Consider the following 21,064-nt stretch of genomic DNA (forward strand, 5'->3'; position numbering starts at 1 on the left):
ATTTTTTTTCCCAGGCTGCCACACAAAGTAATGATGAAGGAAGATAAAACCTTTTGTTAATGAACATTATTATGACATGAGGCTGAATGCTGGGTTACACCCATTAATTAATTGTGATTTTATGTGGACTTATTTTAATCATGGATGGAATAGACACAATGAGATAATGTATGAATACTTGTGCATGTACTAATGCTGACATTCATAGTTTGTTAGTGTTGAGTAATGCTATAAATAATTTTAGTTATGAAAACCCTAATGTTAATTTAAAAAAACAAAAAAAAAAAACAAGTTTTTTCTAATGGACTTAGACATTTGATCCCTATTGTACATGTAATGTTTGGCACCTAAACATAATGAAATGAAGAATCTGAAATTAAATGTGTATGTTATCGCAAATTCCCCCAAAGAGGCCATTTTATATACTGTGAAACACAAGTGTGTTCTGCCAAAACTTTGCATATATATATATATATATATATATATATATATATATATATATATATATATATATATATAATATAAATTCCTTGTCATAAATATCTCCTAAGGTCCTAAGGTATATAAAGTTAAGGTATAAAAAGAAAAAAACAAGCATCCTAATCTCAATACTTGTAATATACCTGTATATGGACACACTTTAGATATTTGGTAATATATTGTTGTATAATATAGAGTAGTCACTGTGAGTAGACCAAAGCATTGTCACATATTTGACGTGGTTGTTTTGCCGTTAATGTGGTGAAAGTGTCACAGAGTGTGAGTTCTATATACATAATAATTTTTTTAAACTATTACAGTATTTGTATGAAGCCATGATATTGTATTTTTTTCATGCTGTATATTTCTGACTGTTTTTAATAAAAAATAAAATATCTGGTAAATAAATGTTGCATTCTGGAGTCAATTTTAACGATGATTACTGTTTCACTTTTAATGTAATGGGTTTCAAACAAAGAACAAATTCATGGTTATTATTTGAAACATTACTCCGCCATTCTTTATTGTGAATGATGAGTGGCACAGATATCTCATTTCTATATGTAATCCTGTCACTGCTTGGTAAAAGGGCACCATTCGCACTGCTGAATTTTGTGCCAAGGATCATTCCTGGATTAATCCTAATATACACACACTTGCATCATGCACTTCATTCCTGTGTCTGCATGCTACAGCTCGAGCGAGGGCCAGTTCCAGCCTAAATTTGCATCCTTCAATAAAGTCAACAAAAAAAAAAAAAGCCTCTCCTTTTTTTTCTCCTTGTCAGTTATTATGCCGCACTGTTAATCCTTGCTGTATTGATATAAGTGGTTAATGCCATCTTACAGTACAAAACTACAATACGTGTTGTAACATGGGAAATTTATATGATGAATTGACAGCATTACAGTAGAACATTGTAGCATAATGGACCAAAATAAGGGTGAAATGGGCTATTAATAAATTACAGATCTTGCATGAAGAGATCTCTGTTAAATTATTTTAACTAGCAATAACATTGTTTTCTCTGCAGACTAAATTAAGATATTTAATTATTTACAGCTTTATAAAGATATATACACATTAGTAATCCTTACTCAGGAGACATTGCTCACTGAAATGCATGGTTTGTTATAGCTGGCTAGCTCTTTAATTTAAGCTAGTTACACCCAAGGTGGTTTTGCTAACATCTTTCCAGAAAATACTTAGCATGTAAACAATCATTGTGAATTAGCAAGCAGAGGAACAACATGCTGTTATTTAGTCTTTCTTTAATGATTGAACTGCTGATGAAGGAACTTACCCATTGAAAGCTTATTTTATATTTTCTCTTATAACGGAAACTTATAACCTATTTTCTCACTAGTTATCGCTGTCCTTAGCAAGCTAGCTTTGTAATGCTAAAATAATGGTTTTTATAAATGTTAAATGATTTTGGAGCTCTGTTCAGAAATTTGCGATATATAAACATGAAATCTTTACATTTAAAGAAATGATAAAGCACATTACAGCACAAATGATGTTATGGTGAAAATTAAAAGCTGGAATACTTTAATATACATATTTACAGTAATATACTTGAAGGGTTAATTACAGTAATCAGTGCAGTAGGGTGAATCCTTCTGTCATTTGTTTCACCAATGAAATATTCTTTTACATGAATCATCCCTTGTGAAAAATGTACATTTCAGTTCCACAGCACTCACACTTCCCTGTTACCTAATGTACTGTAACATAATGGAAGTATATGCAAGTGCAGGCATTTATTTAAACAAAAGACAAACAAAACTAAAGATGGCAAAGTAAGATTAATAAAATGAGCAAACCAACTCAGTGTTCTTAAACACGCAATAGACAAAAGAAGCTTGATAAAGAAACAACTTTCAGAACTTAAATAGGGACACTAATCAAGGGGAAACACAAAACAGGTGAGAATGATCTTGAGAGCATGTGACAGGTGATGTGCTGTAGGCTGTGAGGGCTGATTGATGGGAGTTGAAGTCCAAGGGTGATCTGATGCCTGAACATATTTGTCACATGTTCAACAGGAAGATGCATCATCTGAATTTCAGATCAAATTCTTTTTTCAGTGATATTTGAAAGTACAACTCTGTCACACAAATTATAGATTCAAAGAAAATTATTTTTGGGCGCACAGTGGCTTAGTGGTTAGCAAGTTTGCCTCACATTTGCCTCACACCTCCAGGATCAGGCTTTCGATTCCCACCGTGGCCCTGTGTGTGCGGAGTTTGCATGTTCTCCCCGTGCTGCGTGGGTTTCCTCCGGGTACTCCGGTTTCCTCCCCCAGTCCAAAGACATGCATGGTAGGCTGATTGGCATGTCTAAAGTGTCTGTAGTGTATGAATGGGTGTGTGAATGTGTATGTGATTGTGCCCTGCGATGGATTGGCACCCTGTCCAGGGTGTACCCTGCCTTGTGCCTGATGCTCCCTGGGATAGGCTCCAGGGTCAGGATAAGTGGTATAGAAAATGGATGGATGGATGGAGAAAGTTATTCTATAAAAACATTATTAATAATATAATCATTTTAATTAAATCTTTGAATGTCCTTAATGCCCTCATGCCATTTATAATGGATGCTGGTTAGCCCCATGTTAAAATTGTCCAACATTAAAGAGCAAAGCGCAAAATGAAACTGTCAGCCAGAAAACCTAGTAAAAATGAGATTGTTGCCTGAGATTGGTTAACATTTTTAACAGGTTTTAAATTTAAATTTAAACACCTAAGAACACTAATCATGTCAGTGTGAGGAAATGAGGTGGTCAGGTTGATATTTGTGGTTATGTCTCCATCATGTGGAGGTTCCTTACAGTAACTGCAGGTCCAAGCATTAGTGATTACATTCCCCAACCACAAACAAAGACAAATAATGACTTAAAACAAACCCCTGAGCTTCAGAATTTCTATTTATTTAGTTGGAGGAACACAAGATACAACAATAGAAGTGTTATATATTGGTACATCGGTACATTTAAATATTAATTTTAAATGTTGTCACTAGATTACTTTTTATAGACAAATAATAAACAAGCGAACAAAAAAATTGTCTCAGACTTTCCTACTGAAATCTCTAAATAGAATAATGTTTTTAAATAGTAATAGCTGAATAAAAGCTGGATTTAGATACAGTAAATCTGTTTATATGTACGCTATATGTCCAAAGTTTGTGGACGCCTGACCATAATAAATATCACTATATGATATAATAATCCATATATTATTTTTTAAACATGAAAATGTGTAATTGCATTATACAGTTACATTTATATCCCTCTACACAATTCAGTTTTTTTACATATATAAAAAGGTCATTATTTATTTATCTTTTTTAATTTTTGTATTCACCTCTAAATATTTACATTAAGAGGGCATAGTGATGCAGCAGAAACATTTCTTGCATTACTTAAATTGTGTGTACATGGTCACTGTGATAGACTGATTGTCCCATCCAGAGTCCCATCCTGCCTTGACTGTTCCCAGGATAGACTCTGGATCCTTTGCAACCATGACCAGGATAACCTAGTTACTGAAGATGAAGACTAACAGAGAACATTGGAGATGATTGAACAGACGATAATGTTCGTACAGCATGTTTAAGTGCTGCAAATGAATTTTACCTGAAGTGATGAGATGTGGATGATGCTGGCAAACAAAGTTGGAGCGCAGAAAGTTTGAACTTCACTTGTGGCCAAGATTCATGCAAAAGAGGAAGATTTTTGAGAAGGTCTGTAGTTTTCTGTACAATATACAGTGTAGAAAAAAAATGTCAAAATCTGATCATCTAAAGGATTTTTCCATGATGCCATACAGTTAAGAAATCTTTTAAAATGTTAAATTTTGGTGATTGCCATTCAGAAACAGCATCATGTTGATATCTTTGACCTCCAAGCATTTCCTCCTGTTGAAAATGATCTGTGATTTGTCCTGATGCTTCATCTGCTCTATTGGAATAGCGGTCGAGATCACACTGAGGTATTTGTGTGCAACCATGGCCAAGTCCGTAGACTTGTTTTTCGCTGCCCAGTACTGAAGAGGTCTCAGAGTTTCTGAGATGTCTCTTTCTCTAACATATTGCAGAAATGAATCTTCATAACCCATCTCGCCTAAACCTTTTCTATTGTAACTGCTACTTATTGCTCCACTCCCCAGTTTGGACATTTCTTCTCTGATCTTATCTTTAACTTTTTCTGCTTGCTTAGTCTTCAGTACACTACTTTTGAATCTTGGGTCCAGTGCTGTGCTAACAGTGAACCATATATTTTGGTTGATGCTTCCAAAGTGATATTGACATTTCTCACTGAGCTTCAAGGCTACCATGTTTTCTTGTTTTATTAGACTTTGTAGACTCGACTGAAGCTTTTCAAGCAGAGGTATGATGTTGGAGACTGAAACATATCCGTGTGTCCCAATCGCCTCTGTGACGTCTTTGACAACTGTGAGCGCCTTTTTCATATTCTCCAGGAGCTTCCTTTCATTTTCATTGAGCCAAAGATGATCTGCATGCATGTATTTGGAGTCTTTGGAAAATCTCGGCCACTGTTCACAGATCTTTTTCACCATGTCTAGTGTCGGAAGCCAGTCAACACAAGAAGACTGGACCAACTGGTAACCCCTTGAAGCTCCATTTTCCTGGTGGAAAAACTGAACAATTTGGCGGCACTTCCGCAGCAGATATCTCCAATCGGTGCTTTGTATGACTTCTCTAATGACTTTGTTGAGGGTGTGGCTGAAGCAAGGTATGTACCTCCAGGTGAGCTTAATCTTTTTCATTCTATCAACATTGATAACCACCACCTTAATTTTCTTCATGATCTCCCATTCTGTTGAAATTCTCTGAAGTTGCTGATGAACATTTTCTGCCGTGTGGTCGTCGAGAAGCTGAGCCGTGTCTAGTGTGTAGGATTTTAGCTCCCACTTATCAATGAAGTGACATGTTACTGTCAGATAGGACTCTTCTTTGCTTGAGATCCACAGTTCAGCAGAGAGCACGGGGTCCCTGGCATTGCTTACTGCATTCTTCACTTCCCTCTTTGTGATATCATACATATTCACTAGTTCTTCTCGGATCGCAGAGGCACTTAGTGCGGCATCAGTACTGGGATTTAGGGCTTTCATGAAATGGTGGAATCCATCTTCTTCAACCAGTCGTGGTGTTTGTAGATCCGTAACAATCATCTTCAGAATGTGTGTCTTCAAATTAAATTCTCCCCCTAAAGAAAATCCACAATGCTATATGTAACCAAATCAACTGCAGTCAAATGAGCTTTATGTGTCATTGAAAACACGCACCTAAAATTATTTGATTGACTAAAAAATTGTAATGATTATAAAACTCTTATATTTGAGTTGATATAAATTTATTTTCAAGCAGGACTTTGAGCATTATGGTGGTGAATATTAAAGATTGTAATCCCACAGCCAGTGATAGTTGCAATTTACCATTTGCATATTACAGCTCTCCATATCTGAGCTAAATCAAGTACTATTACAGCATCTATTGTATTTTACACTAAAAGTGCAGAGCACTCCCAAAGAGATAACAACAAACTATTTATGGAATAAACAACAATATTCACAAGTAGCATTACTCACTGACAAGACAGATAAAATGGAGACTATGAGTCATATTTAATGTTCAGCTATATGAATGTCATGAGGATTTAAAAAGGACTTAAAGCTGTGCACATCTGTGTCCAGAACTCATTCTTATTAGTTTTATATATATATATATATATATATATATATATATATATATATATATATATATATATATATATATATATATATATATATATATATATATACACACACACAGAAATAAAACCCTAACACTAGGTGAAATCAGAATTGCAAATTACATGCAGATGTATGGAGAGCTCAGTTTAAGCAGCTCTGTAACCCATCTCTGAATATGACTATATATAAATATTAATGCAACCTTTGGACTTGCTTTCAATATCTCTCTGAATTCACTCTTAATATAGAAATATATTGCTGGTCTTCAAGGATGATTATCTAGGAAAACTGAGATCTATTAAGTTCTCGACTAATATTCCAGTCATTGATTTGGTTGTTATAGAATATGTCGGATTGCTTACGGTAGACTTTTTAATGCATGTAGTACCTGGCTCGCGTAGTTGGAGGCTACGTGCTCTTTTTCTCAAACCAGGCTGATGAAGTTCTTTACTTGAAGTTGCAATTTCTGTCCAAAAACCTTTACCACACACTCCCATACAATTTCTTCAAACACATATGATTATAACAAAATACGGTATAATAGTTCATTAATGCAGGAATGCCTCACATAATGTAAAGCAAATAATAAACAGATTTTTTAAAATGTGCTGTTATTTAGAAGAGGAGACATTGATTTCTTATATATATTGCATTTATGGAAAGAGTCTCCAGTGTCAGTGGTTTGTTACAGTTGAAGGCAGAAGTGTTTTGTTCCTTGTTTATTTAATTGTCCTTTTTTTTTTGTCTGCTTCCCGGATCTGCAACTCTTGCACAATATACAGTAAATTCTTTCAGTAATGAAAAAATGATATGGTGTAGATAACTGTACAAAGAGCATGTCATGTCCTCAGTGTCACTGCCCAGTACTCTGTTCACTGTATGTCATATTTTGTCCCATTTGCTCTCCACTTTCTTTATATGGTCAGTGTTGCCTGTGCTCGGTTTCCTGTTGCCATGGTAGTTCATTGGTTGTACCTGCTGCTTGTTCCACCTTTGTCTGCTTACTCTTTGAGTTTCACGAATGTTTTCTGCAGTGCTGAAACAAATCTCATTCCATAGTATGCTTTGATTCCTGTTTGTCCACTTTAAAGAAAACATTTTTTTTTTTTCCAATGGTCAACTGTTGAAGGAATAAACTGTGATACAATGACATATACTGCATTCTCGTCATCACCAAACCTTTTGTAAATAACACTGTGTATTTAAGTTTCTGTAATGATTTTAACACTTTGATTAGGGTAACTCATAGAATAGCCTGCTATCATTTAGACAAATCATTCCTCTTGCTTCCACTGGTTTTTTGTGTGTATTTTGGTATTAACATGACAATTAGGGGTGATTTTCAAAAGGTGTTTTCAGTATTTTTTTTTTATTATTATTATTTTAACTTCTTTTACTGATTGGCAATTCAGTAGTAATGAAAACGACCGATTTGTTAAAATAGAATGTAAAAACTGATTTGCTTTCAACTGTGTGAGGTTTACAACTGCGTTTCAACTACCCACTGATGCATTTAAAAAATAAAATAAAATAAAATAAAACAAAAAGGTTTCAATAGGAACATACTTATCTGAATGAGCTGATGTGTTACCTGTGTGGCTGAGGGTCTGGTGTCTGGACCCACGTGTATGGGACAGATCTTGGTTCCTATAAGGATGATGCCGACCTCTTTGGAAACGTTTTGGTGCTGAAAAATAAACAATATGATAATATAAATATAAATATAGAGCTTTATATTTTGAAAGATGATAACATCCATCAATTTTACATAACACCCCCCCCCACCACCACCAAGGCAACGACATTCAACAACAATCTTAACTATCAGCAATTTCTAATACCAAGCAAATAGTTTCTCTCATTTCAGTGTTAGTTCCCCAAACCTAGGTTGCTTCTTCAAACAGTAGGAAGACATTGTAGCAAAATGACCATGATTTATTTTTGTAAAGCAAAATGAACATGCTATACAAATTAAAAAATGAAATCGAATTTACGAATTTAAATCATTGTCATGTTAGGTATGCTACCATGTCTTCCTACTTCTCGAAGAATTAACATAAGTTTGGGGAACTAACAAGACTATTATAATAAATTACATACACACACACACACACACACACACACACACACACACACACACACACACACACACACACACACACACACAATATAATCCCCAGTTACAAAGGATGAGTTAAATAAAAACCTTTCTTGCAGTGTTTACTACATATACGTGTCAGAAAAATGCATAATTTTAATTTTTTTGACATAATCTCCATTTTGTTTATTTCATTTATTTAGTGTTCTAATGCTTATCCAACAAATTTATGTTGTACTTTAGGGATTGCATTAGACCCATCCTAATAAAAATTTGTTACATGAAGTTTACCAATGCAGCATGATAACTACATAATGCTAGTAAATAATAGTTCAATTATTAGGATGCTATTAGATTAGGGAAACAGGCAGATAACTCTTAACTTTCAGCATTTTATTATGACATTCTGATTTCTACCTTTTTATGTTGTTTCTTCAAAACTCTAGGAAGACTTACTTAAAGTGGCCATGATCTACATTTGGGCAGCAACATTTTCAGAAATGCAATTTTTACTAGCATTATAATGGATTTTCTTATCATATAGAAATATGTTATATAATGTTCATGGATTTATTCTGGAACTTGAGCAATATGGCATGCATGTTTGAATCACACCATTTTAGATCTGTGGCACACAACTTTTAAAAAGAAATGAACGAGGACAACAAAACTCACCAGAATAACCTCTCTTCTTATCCATGTTCCAACCTTTTTTTTTTTTTTTTTTTTTTTTTTTACAGGCTTTGTAGTCTCTACCCTGCAAAAACAATATCTGTATTAGTATCGTTATTGTTTTTAGGGCAACATAATTCGAAATAACTTATCAATATAAATACAAATGTTGTGGTCTACTTACTGGTTATACTCCTCTGATACGTGTGTGGCTTGGTTAGAGAAGTTGTGGAGCTTTCTGTGGTTTCAGTTTTGTCAATGTGAATAACAAATCTTCTCATTTGACTTGTATTTACATGCAGGAGGTATGACTCTTGATGCGTCCTCACATGACTCATAAGCCATACCACATAGTTCCACTTATGATTATATTAATCACCCTAAAAAAAAGTATTCCCAAATGATGAGCTATATTTATAAGTAAGTGTGTGTGTGTGTGAGAGAGAGAGAATTAGAGAGAGAGAGAGAGAGAGAGAGAGAGAGAGAGAGAGAGAGAGAGAGAGAGAGAAATAAAGCATGTAGATTTCTATGCACAGACAACACCTAAGTTTTTGTTAATTTGTGATGCACATATTCTTTTCTGCTGCTGCATTATTGGAACAAATTCTAATTTTTAATTTCAGCACTGAAGGTTTCCTAGCTAATTTACATGTGAGGCTCACTGCAGAGAGTATGCAAAAGCACAGTTGTGATTGTTTACTAAAATCCTTAGTTTCATTTTTTTCCCCCCACATGGGAACACAAAAGCATATCCATCCAGGTATAGAAGTCTCCTTAAACTGTGTGAAATGTGATTTTTTTTTTTTTTTAATGGTTAACCCCTTTGGATGGAAGATTCTGATTTTATACACTCTATGGCCAAAGGTGTGGTTATTATATGGGGTTCTTCCCCAAATTGTCGCCACAAAGTTGGAAGCACAGCTGTATAGAGTGTCTGTGTATGCTGTAGAATTACAATTTCCCTTCACTGGAACTACACCTAAACCTGTTTCAGCTTGACAATGCCCCTGTGCACTGGGATGTATAATGTCACTTTGAAGTTTGGTAGCGACTGACTGATGTGTTAAATGTACCGACATTTACAGTCAGTGATGCACACACATACAGGACACTCATTGACAGGACAAATCATGTTAAACATTTTACAAGACAAAACATCTCACTATGTTTGATTTAAAGTAGCAGTGCAATATATCAGTGTCATTTATGGCTAAGTGTAACACAGGCCATTTTAATATCAGTTTTGACACTAAAAAACCAGTCATTCATAAATATCCCAGCAATTCTTCAATGTGAAAATTCCTTGGCAGTAAAATTGCAAAATTTTGAATTACCTTGAGGGCCTGAAGATCACAGTCGCGCAATATTGATTTTCACCCTTGTCCCTAGCGCACAGAGATTTCTCCAGATTCTCGGAATCTTATGATGATATTATGTACTGTAGATGATGAGATATTCATAGTCTTCACAATTTTATGTTGAGGAACATTGAGGAACACACGCAGTTTTTCGGAGATTGGTGAACCTCTGCCCATCTTTACTTCTGAAGGACTCTGCCTCTCTAAGATACACTTTTTATACCCAATCATGCTACTGACCTGTTCCCAATTAACCTCCAGCTGTTTCTTTTTACTAACACTTACTTTTCCAGCCTTTTGTTGCCTTTTGAGACTTGTTGCGGCCATCAAATTCAAAATTACCTTATTTTTTCTTAAAATGGTACATTTCCTCAGTTTAAACATTTGATATGTTTTCTACATTCTATTGTCAATAACACATGGGTTTATGAGATTTGAAAATCATTGCGTTCTGTTTTTATTTACATTTTACACAGTGTCCCAACTTTTTTGGGATTGGGGTTGTAACATGTGATGTGTTATTTTTAACATATATGTTTTAAGAGTGTAGAATCCTTTTATTATTTTCAGGCTTTGTAGTCTCTACACTGGAAGAACAATGTCTGTATTAATATACCCGTTGTCTTTAGGACAACACAATTAAAATGGTTTATTTTTAGAAATAAAAATGTTGCGGTCTACTTACTGTCTACTCCTCTGATATGTGTGTGTGACTTGGTTAGATTACTTGTGGAGCTTTATGTGATTTTTGTTTTGTCGAAATGAATGACAAATCTTCTCATTCGACTTGTATTTACATGCAGGAGGTGTGACTCTTGATGCCTCCTCACATGACTCTTAAAAGCAATAGCATATAGTTTCACTTATGATTATATTTATCACATTAAAAAAGCATTCCCAACTGATGAGCCACACTATTTAATATAAAAAAAAGTGGCATAAACATGTCCTACTTAATATGAAAAAGGCACAATTAGTTTAATATAAGTATTTTCATATGTCTGTGTGTGTGTAAACATGTAGATTTATGTTCACAGACAACAACTAAGGTTTTTGTTCATTTTTGATGTGTGTTTTTTTTTTTTTTTCAAACCCTGCCTCATTGGAACAAATTCCTTATTGGAAAATTTTTATTTTCAACCATGAATTTGTCCTAGCCTAAGGCATAGCTAATTTTCACGTGATGTTCAGCGTATGCAAAACACTACCCCTGGCATGCAAAAACACAGTTGTGGTTGCTTTTTGAAATCCTTAGATTCATTTCCCCCCACATTTATGAATACACACACTGTTCTGTTTTATTCAGTATTATTTCAGAAGGATGCAACTCCTTCTTTGTGTAAGCATGAAATAATAATAATAATAATAATAATAATAATAATAATAATAATAATAATAATAATAACAATAATAGGAAATAATGCAAATTTGATTGAGTGTTTTTTATAGCTGGCATTTATTGTTCTACAAAATAGTACTTTAAATTTAACAAGATAGAGATATAGTGTTACACAGTTAAACAGAATAGTTATCAATTCATGAAAACCTTGTTTCACTTACTGGAGATTTTACAAGAAAAAAAAATCATTGCTTATATCGCACTAAAATGGATGACATTTTCACTGTTAAAAGTGACCTAGAAGAGGACAATTTCAAACATTAAACAGATTCATCATCAATATTGGACCATATTTACAGTGTAATTATGTAATTTCTTTCACATTTGTGGTGTTGTAGATCCCCAGATATGTCTCAGGTCAAACTGACCCAGTGAAGACCCCTAATGGGAGCAAAAAGTGAGGGCTGACAAAGAGATAAATGATGACAGGTTATGATTATATATATATATATATATATATATATATATATATATATATATATATATATATATATATATATATATATATATATATATATATATAAATTGTTATAAATTGTTATAACTGTTTCCACAACGCTGTAAACATACAATTGTGTAGAATGTCTTTGTATGTTGTAGCGTTACAATTTCCCTTCACTAGAACTAAGAGGCCCAAACCTGTTCCAGCATGACAATGCCCCTGTGCACAATGACATGCTTTGCCAAGGTTGTAGTGGAAGAATTTCACTGTCCTGTAGAGAGCCTTGTCCTCAACCCCATTGAACACCAACAGAATGGAACTCACTGAATGAATCAGAGACTATTTCTCCATCCATGTTACATGAACAGACATCAGTCCAGAGAAAAGATAACAGTGCAGCTCATGGTTAAATGCCATGAATGACCTTTACCTCAAGTGATAAGAGAGTTCAGATAGTACAGGAAAGTTTGCAGTTTTCAGAACTTTACATAGTAGAAAGGTTTTTCTCACACCACCACAATTCATATTTTTTGGTGATTGCCATTCAGAAACAGCATCATGTTGATATCTTTGACCTCCAAGCATTTCCTCCTGTTGAAAATGATCTGTGATTTGTCCTGATGCTTCATCTGCTCTATTGGAATAGCAGTGGAGATCACACTGAGGTATTTGTGTGCAACCATGGCCAAGACCGTAGACTTGTTTTTCGCTGCCCAGTACTGAAGAGGTCTCTGAGTTTCTGAGATGTCTCTTTCTCTAACATATTGCAGAACTGAATCTTCATAACCCATCTCGCCTAAACCTTTTCTATTGTAAGTGTTACTTATTGCTCCACTCCCCAGTTTGGACATTTCTTCTCTGATCTTATCTTTAACTTTTTCTGCTTGCTTAGTCTTCAGTACACTACTTTTGAATCTTGGGTCCAGTGCTGTGCTAACAGTGAACCATATATTTTGGTTGATGTTTCCAAAGTGATATTGACATTTCTCACTGAGCTTCAAGGCTACCTTGTTTTCTTGTTTTATTAGACTTTGTAGACTCGACTGAAGCTTTTCAAGCAGAGGTATGATGTTGGAGACTGAAACATATCCGAGTGTCCCGATCGCCTCTGTGACGTCTTTAACAACTGTGAGCGCTTTTTCCATATTCTCCAGCAGTTTCCTTTCATTTTCATTGAGCCAAAGATGATCTGCATGCATGTATTTGGAGTCTTTGGAAAATCTCGGCCACTGTTCACAGATCTTTTTCACCATGTCTAGTGTCGGAAGCCAGTCAACACAAGAAGACTGGACCAACTGGTAACCCCTTGAAGCTCCATTTTCCTGGTGGAAAAACTGAACAATTTGGCGGCACTTCCGCATCAGATATCTCCAATCGTTGCTTTGTATGACTTCTCGAATGACTTTGTTGAGGGTGTGGCTGAAGCAAGGTATGTAACTCCAGGTTAAGTTGAGCTTAATCTTTTTCATTCCATCAACATTGACAACCACCACCTTAATTTTCTCCATGATCTCCCATTCTGTTGAAATTCTCTGAAGTTGCTGATGAACATTTTCTGCCGTGTGGTTGTCGAGAAGCTGAGCCGTGTCTAGTGTGTAGGATTTTAGCTCCCACTTATCAATGAAGTGGCATGTTACTGTCAGATAGGACTCTTCTTTGCTTGAGATCCACAGTTCAGCAGAGAGCATGGGGTCCCTTGCATTGCTTACTGCATTCTTCACTTCCCTCTTTGTGATATCATACATATTCACTAGTTCTTGTCGGATCGCAGAGGCACTTAGTGCGGCATCAGTACTGGGATTTAGGGCTTTCATGAAATTGTGGAATCCGACTTCTTCAACAAGACGTGGTGTTTGTAGATCCGTAACAATCATCTTCAGAATGTGTGTCTTCAAATTATATTTGTCTCCTAAAAAACAACAAAAACAAAACAAGAATACTATATGAAGTCAAAATATTTGCAGTCAAATGAGCCTGATGTGTCTCTTAACACATGTACCTAAATATTTTACTAAATATCCATCATATACTGTGAGTATATACTTCAGTTAGACACTCTAGTAAATGTCTGAGTTACACATTTAACCCTGTTCCCTGAGAAGGGAACGAGACATTGCATTTAGCGTAACACTATGGGAGCTCCTCTTGCGCATGACTGGCATCTGAAGCTTGTGTAAAATCATGCCTATTTATAGGCCTATAGGCCTGCCATGATCAGGTGACGTGGCAATTACGCGTGTCGCATGATATAAATACGGCACCTGTGAACCGCGCCATCAGCCTCTGTTATCTGAAGTGTAGACGCAATTCACAGGCCTGCCCTGGTATGACAAAGCTACGCAACATCTCGTTCACTTCTCAGGGAAAAGGGTTAGACATTCCCTTTCAAAGGGAACTCCATGTTGCGTTTAGCATAACACTATGGGAACGAGAATACCCACTCTGTCATACCGAGGGTACGGCCTGTTCAAAAAGACACAAGCTCGAGGGTCACTGCAAGACACTCGAGCCCGGGGTGGAATGAATATCCAAGCTGTAATAACGGGCCTCAGCCCCTTCCTCAACAGGATGTCTGCCCCCATGTTCCCAGAATGTACATTACACTCACTGACAAGCTTTCCTTCTGCCCAGGTCAATATATGAGACCACCACTGTGTTGTCTGTAAACACATGGTGACCTCTCAATTGAGGAAGAAGGAATTTCAGAATTTCTGTCATTACCTTCTTGCACTAAGAAGACAACCCTAGAGTGTGACCCAAGGCTAGAAACCAGGGACACTCAAATTCTCAGAGCACGTAGGCATCGCTGCGTGACACTGATTACTCTCAGAGGTTTCGTCCTTGGACGAAACCCCCAACGTCTCAGCCACCACTGAACGGTCTCCTGTGCAATAGGCCCATAAGCTCCAAAAGTCTCCCAAGATCCAGCTTTATCTTGCTCAGTGTTGGTAGGATTGACCCTACGCATGTTGGGGATAGAAATGCCCTCATCATAGTAAAATCCTTATAACCCATAGAAACGTTGTCCACTGCACTGGGGAAAGCATACTTTTCTGAGGTTCAACCTGAGCCCCAAGCTCTTCGTGTGGGCGAGAACAACATCTTGATGTTGAACCGCCAGTTCCCTGGATCGTGCTTGAATTAAACAGTCGTCCAGGTAGTTTAGTACAGAGATGCCCTGGAGTCACAATGGAGCCAGAGTGACATGCATGCACTTTGTGAAGGTGTGAGGGGATAAGGCTAGCGATATTTCTATGTGGAAATATGCACCTTTTAGATCTATCATCACAAACCAGTCCTCAAACTGAACCTGTGGAATGATAAGTTTGGGTGTCAGCATCTTGAACCTGTATGTCCGCAGAGTACAGTTCAGATGACTCAGATCTAAAATTGGCCGCGTACTCCTTTATTTTTTGCGGAGCAGGAAATAACGGGTGTAAAAGCCTCCCTCCCTCAGGGAATGGGGTACATGTTCTATGGTCCCTTTGTCCAAGGGGGATCTTACTTCCTGTGCCAATGTCAGGCTCTGGTCTGTGCTGACTACTGTAGTAAGCACACCTCTGAACTGTGGGGGTCGAGCTCTAAACTGGACCCGATAATCCTTTTCTACGGTAGACAGAACCCATGGAGACACATTTGGCAGAAATTTCCACGCTGCCAGATAGTCATTTAGTGACGTTAACTATTCCACATTCTATTGGAGAGAAAGCATCAGATTTTCATCGCCCTGTGACAGCTCGCTGGCCAGAGAACACTGAAAACTTGGGACAGCCTTGGCTAGGGGAGGCCCTATAGTTGTACAGGGGGCTAACTGCCCTAACAACCTCATGTCCCCTGATATGTCCCTCCACGTCCCCTCAGGACCGCTCTTCTTCCTCTGCTTGGCCTTTATGACCATTCTCAGATCAGGCCTAGTAGCAGGCCACAACTGTGGCCACCCAGTTCCCCTTGCTGTCTGCAGGGGTTGGTGGGCTGCCATACTTGCCTTCTGTGTCTCCCTCACACTAATGCTGGCCCAGGTTCCACTCGTGGATGCCTGGGTGAACTCGACACAACAGGGAAGGAACTGGCCGAATGCCGCCACATGTCAAGCTCACTCAGCAGGTCTGCTTGGTAGGCCTGCAACACTGTCATTGTCTGCATTGACCCACAAACAAGACTACTACCGCATAGGCCTTGCCCACCGATGCCACGGTGACCTTACACAGTGGCTTGGATGGCAAAGCCGGCCCCCCTAAATTATCTTCCGTCGATGGAGAGAGGTAGCTCGCAAGAGCTTCCTCCACCCTCAGCAAAGCTAAATAGCCATGCCGTTCATTCCCCACAGTGGCTGAATAATCCAACATAATGGGGTTATGAATACAGTTTATGCAGGGTTTTCCCCCAGAAGCCTGATATTTTGTCATGCACTTTGGGGGGCGGGGGGGTAATCATCCAGCCTTAGTAATTACTTTTCAGCAGCTTTTTATGTGCTGCTCCTAGTTTTTAGTACACCATTATTAGTACAGAATTATTACTATTATTTGTATGTGTGCGTTTTTCTTTTTTTTCCCCTTTTGGCTTTCCATAGCGGAAGGAGGAGTCGCGACGCGAGCTCCAAAATCCAACGGAGAGCCGAACCCGGAAGACAGAGCAAGAGATAGAGCAGCGCTCGTCTCCGGCTCCTCTTCCGGATCCATAAGAGATCCCCCGAACCTGAGACGGCTAGCTGCCTCGGCAGCGGCCGGCCCAAATCCGCGAGGCTCCGACACCCAACTCGCTTCGGCTTTCGAGAAGAGCGCGAGTCGCGAGCCGAGCTGCTTAATGTAGGCGTTACCATGCGCAGCCTATAGAGGCCGCCATCGCATACTACACTCCTAAACACTTCGCCCAGAAAGTGTGCGCTATTCCTCGTGATGAAATGGGAGCAAGCCGTAACACACTTCCTGAATTCTCTCACTCACATTTTTCTCTCTCGCTCATTCCTTTTTTTTTTCTTCTCTCATTTTTTTTTAAAGGGATGTAAAAGTCCAGAGATTTTGAGTAAAGATAGAGAGGAAATGAAGCGTCTTTTTGTTTCTTTACACAAACAACTGACAAGCAGTCTTTCGCTGAAGATAATAAGGCTGATGGCGCGGTTCACAGGTGCCATATTTATATCACGTGACGTACTTAATTGTCTCGTCACCTGATCATGGCAGGCTATAAATATTTCATTATATCTTTTCATCTCACAACACTGAAGAAATGACACTTTGCTACAATGTAAAATAGTGTAACGTGTAAATTTGCTGTCCCCCCAAAATAACTCAACACACAGCCATTAATGTCTAAACCGCTGGCAACAAAAGTGACCTATTATAAAACCTATTGAGCATCTGTGGGGCATCCTCAAACGGAAGGTGGAGGAGGACAAGGTTTCTAACATCCACCAGCTCTGTGATGTCGTCATGGAGGAGTGAAAGAGGATTCCAGTGGCAACCTGTGAAGCTCTGGTGAACTCCATGCCCAAGAGGGTTAAGGCAGTGCTGGAAAATAATGGTGGCCACACAAAATATTTACACTTTGGGACCAATTTGGACATTTTCACTTAGGGGTGTACTCACTTTTGTTGCCAGCAGTTTAGACATTAATGGCTGTGTGTTGAGTTATTTTGAGGGGACAGCAAATTTACACTGTTACACAAGCTGTACACTCACTACTTTACATTGTAGCAAAGTGTTATTTCTTCAGTGTTGTCACATGAAAAGATATCATCAAATATTTACAAAAATGTGAGGGGTGTACTCACTTTTGTGAGATACTGTATATTTTATATATATATATATATATATATATATATATATATATATATATATGTGTGTGTGTGTGTGTGTGTGTGTGTGTGTGTGTGTGTGTTTCAACTGCTCACAGAGAAAAAAAGGTTGTTTTCTGGAGGCGATGAGTTACCTGCTTTGGTCTTTTGTTTGTACACATTTTTAAAGGGCAGATGTTGGTAAGGATGATGACGCCTCTGTTTTTGGGAAGGATTTGTCTGTATTGGTGCTGGAAAGTAAACAATACAATTATGTTAAAATCCAACTATCATGGTATCTGCTTACAAGTTAAAATTTTGAACTTTTTCCCCAAACAGGAGGATAACTCTTAACTTTCAGCAATTTATTATAAAATGGAAATAGTTTTCTCTTATTGTATTGTTAGTTCCCCAAACCTATTTTGATTCTTCAAAAAGTATGAAGACATTGTTGCATATGTAAAGTGACAATAATTTATATTTTTTAAATGAACATGCTATACAAATGGAAATCATGGTCATGTTAAAACACATGTTTGGGGAACTAATAAGACAACAATTATAAATATAGCTGCAAGCAGTAAATACAGGGCCAAGCCCTACAGAGGCAAAGTAAGGAGTTAAGCAAGTATGATTTTAGCATGGTCAAGATATTATGTCAAAGCATTCACAATTTATAAGCAAAAATGTGCTTTTTTTCATATCATGTGAACACTAGGTGGTGCTGTTCCAAAATTGTGCAGGTTCCCTCATGTTATCATGCCCATGACATATACTAAGTTTGGTTTGAATATTCTAAAGCACTACGAAGATATAGCACCACGTCCGTTTTGACATGCTCGCTTTCAAAATTCATTTTTGTGTCATTCGAGAACAGCTTGGCCAATCAACTTGAGTTCCACAAGTTTTTGTCCCCATCGTCAGAAGATGATCTGTTTTAAAACTGGTAAAAATCGGATGGAGAGTCTAGTAAGGTTACAAAAAAGTCTTTTTTTTAAATTCAAAATGGCAGACAGCAAGTTTGGCTGACCATGGCCTAATTGGTATAATTAGTCTTGGCCTGAGCCCGATCTAGGATGAGTTAAAAAACTAGGTTTTTTGGAAAAAAAAAATGGAAAGTTTTTTTTTGTGTGTATTGTGCCATATTTTGTGTGCAGGTCTGAACTCCCTCCCAGAGTTTCCAGCCTTCCCTAACCTGCCTTGCTCCCCCTCCCATGATGACATCACTGAATGGGAGTTAGGGAAGTACATTTGTATTTTTGTTATTTTTCTTTTAGGTAAACTAACTCCCTAACAAAGAATTCTTTATTTATTATTTTGGCGTTGGCCCACCCTGAACATTTACCTGCTATTGGTTCTGTGTACAGTTATAGATACATTTACCTGTTTCACAATCTGCCACAACTTTTGTTGAAACCTGTTGGTGTTTGTTATTCCTGGCTTTATAACTTTCTCGCAAGCAGTTCTATGGGTTGCCACAAAAGTGGAAGAAAAAGAAGAACTAGAGCGGAAGAAAGAACACTAACGGAAACAATAAGTGCCTACGTACCTTCGGTGCTTTCAACTAATATACTATAATATGCTGTATAATCTCCAGCTACAAAGGCTTAGTCAAATCAAATAATTTTTTGCATTGTTCACTTCATATTTTCAATACATTCATTCTTTCATTCATTCATTCAGTGTTCGAATGCTTATCTAAAATTTATTTGGTACTTTTAGGGAGTGAATTTGACCCTAATAGAAATTTGTTACATGAAGTTTACCAAATCAACTTGATTACTACCTGTAAATTATGCATTTTTAAATTACACTGTTTTAGGTCATTTGTCGACAAAAAGAAAAGTATAAATACCACATACTCTACTCACCAAAATTAACTCTCTTCTTATCCATGTTCCACAAAAATTTGCCTTTTTGTTATTTCCAGGCTTTGTTGTCTTTACTCAAAAGCAAGGATCTGTATGAGTATTCCGTGTGTTGTTTTCTGTGACACAATTAGAAATGATCTGTTATATTTGTTATATGATCTGTGTGTTCACATGCTACTCTGTGTGTTCACTGGCTACTCCACCTACTTTCGTTTTCGTTGAAACGAATGACTAACAGTCTCATTGGGTGTATAATTGCTTGTTCCCTCCTCAAATTTCACATCAAAGTAATAGCATGCAGTATCATTAATTCTATTAATTCTATTAATACATTCCAAAAAGCATACTGAATAGTTTAAAAAGCTATACATAAATAAATAAATACCACAGTCTAACCTGCCAAAAACGTGAATTGCCTGTATGTGTGAGTTACCTGCTTTTTTTTTTAGTTTTTTTTTTTTTTGTTGCTTCCTTATTGGAACAAATTCCAGTGGTGACCTCATCCTGTAATATATCACAGACCAATTCACATATAAGGTACAGCACATGCAAAACACTACTCTTACACTTACACTTTCATTTTCCTCTTACTGTACACACGTACTTTCATTTTGTTCCCAACCTGGGTGTACATCCCAATATTAGGTATCTAAGCACCCATATGTAGTAAGTGTAACACCCACTAAAACGTATGTAATAGAGGCAAAGCTTAAAGAGGAAATTAAGTGCAACCTTATAGCATTAGCTGACCCAGATTTCTGTCATGGTTATTATTATTATTTTTTTAAATGAACAGAGTGGAAAGAGAATACCTTTTGTAATTAATTACGTCAATTATTGACATAAGAACGGATGTTTGTAAAGCAATTACGCAAGTAGTTTTTCCATTACATGACTCATTCATGCTTACATGTGAATCTTACTCACTCTTATTGATTTGAAATGATATTTTAATGGGTGTACATTATATTGATTTGATTTGTTTTTCAAATGATTTGTGTTAGTAATTATGGAAAAAAAATGCCCACAGGGGGGTGCTGAAGATATTTTACTACGAGAGAAAATGTATATTTAATGGACTGATTTAGTTTCACGGTTGTCTCAGACATTCCCAGTTGTTAGATCCTGGTAGATTGTGGTGGATCCGGAGCCCATGGGGGGGGGGGGGGGGGGGGGGGGGGGGGGGTTGTTTGGGGGGGGGGGGGGTACTTTCTA

General features: G+C 37.1%; 2 protein-coding genes across 3 annotated transcripts; both read right to left on the minus strand.

Annotated features, from left to right (window-relative positions):
- Positions 1 to 3,388: 3,388 nt before the first annotated feature.
- LOC108274091 (E3 SUMO-protein ligase ZBED1) lies at positions 3,389 to 9,318 on the minus strand. Of its 2 annotated transcripts, XM_053684913.1 has the most exons (5): positions 9,191 to 9,318; positions 9,010 to 9,091; positions 7,828 to 7,923; positions 6,625 to 7,356; positions 3,389 to 5,710 (listed from the first exon to the last, which is right to left on the minus strand). In XM_053684913.1, exons 4-5 carry the CDS (start codon positions 6,731 to 6,733, stop codon positions 4,323 to 4,325), a joined length of 1,497 nt encoding a protein of 498 aa, XP_053540888.1. In that variant the 5' UTR covers positions 6,734 to 7,356; positions 7,828 to 7,923; positions 9,010 to 9,091; positions 9,191 to 9,318; the 3' UTR covers positions 3,389 to 4,322. The 2 variants fall into 2 exon arrangements, with proteins under 2 accessions (XP_053540888.1, XP_053540887.1); XM_053684912.1 differs by lacking the exon at positions 6,625 to 7,356 and having other exon boundaries at positions 9,191 to 9,304.
- A 2,952-nt stretch (positions 9,319 to 12,270) lies between these two features.
- On the minus strand, positions 12,271 to 20,404 carry si:ch211-152f22.4 (E3 SUMO-protein ligase ZBED1). The gene is made up of 4 exons (XM_017483953.3): positions 20,283 to 20,404; positions 19,850 to 19,965; positions 18,134 to 18,229; positions 12,271 to 14,114 (listed from the first exon to the last, which is right to left on the minus strand). Exons 2-4 carry the CDS (start codon positions 19,872 to 19,874, stop codon positions 12,727 to 12,729), a joined length of 1,509 nt encoding a protein of 502 aa, XP_017339442.3. The 5' UTR covers positions 19,875 to 19,965; positions 20,283 to 20,404; the 3' UTR covers positions 12,271 to 12,726.
- Between the last annotated feature and the right edge of the window lie 660 nt (positions 20,405 to 21,064).

Source organism: Ictalurus punctatus, chromosome 13 (assembly GCF_001660625.3).
Source record: "Ictalurus punctatus breed USDA103 chromosome 13, Coco_2.0, whole genome shotgun sequence".
In the NCBI taxonomy this organism is placed as follows: domain Eukaryota; kingdom Metazoa; phylum Chordata; class Actinopteri; order Siluriformes; family Ictaluridae; genus Ictalurus; species Ictalurus punctatus.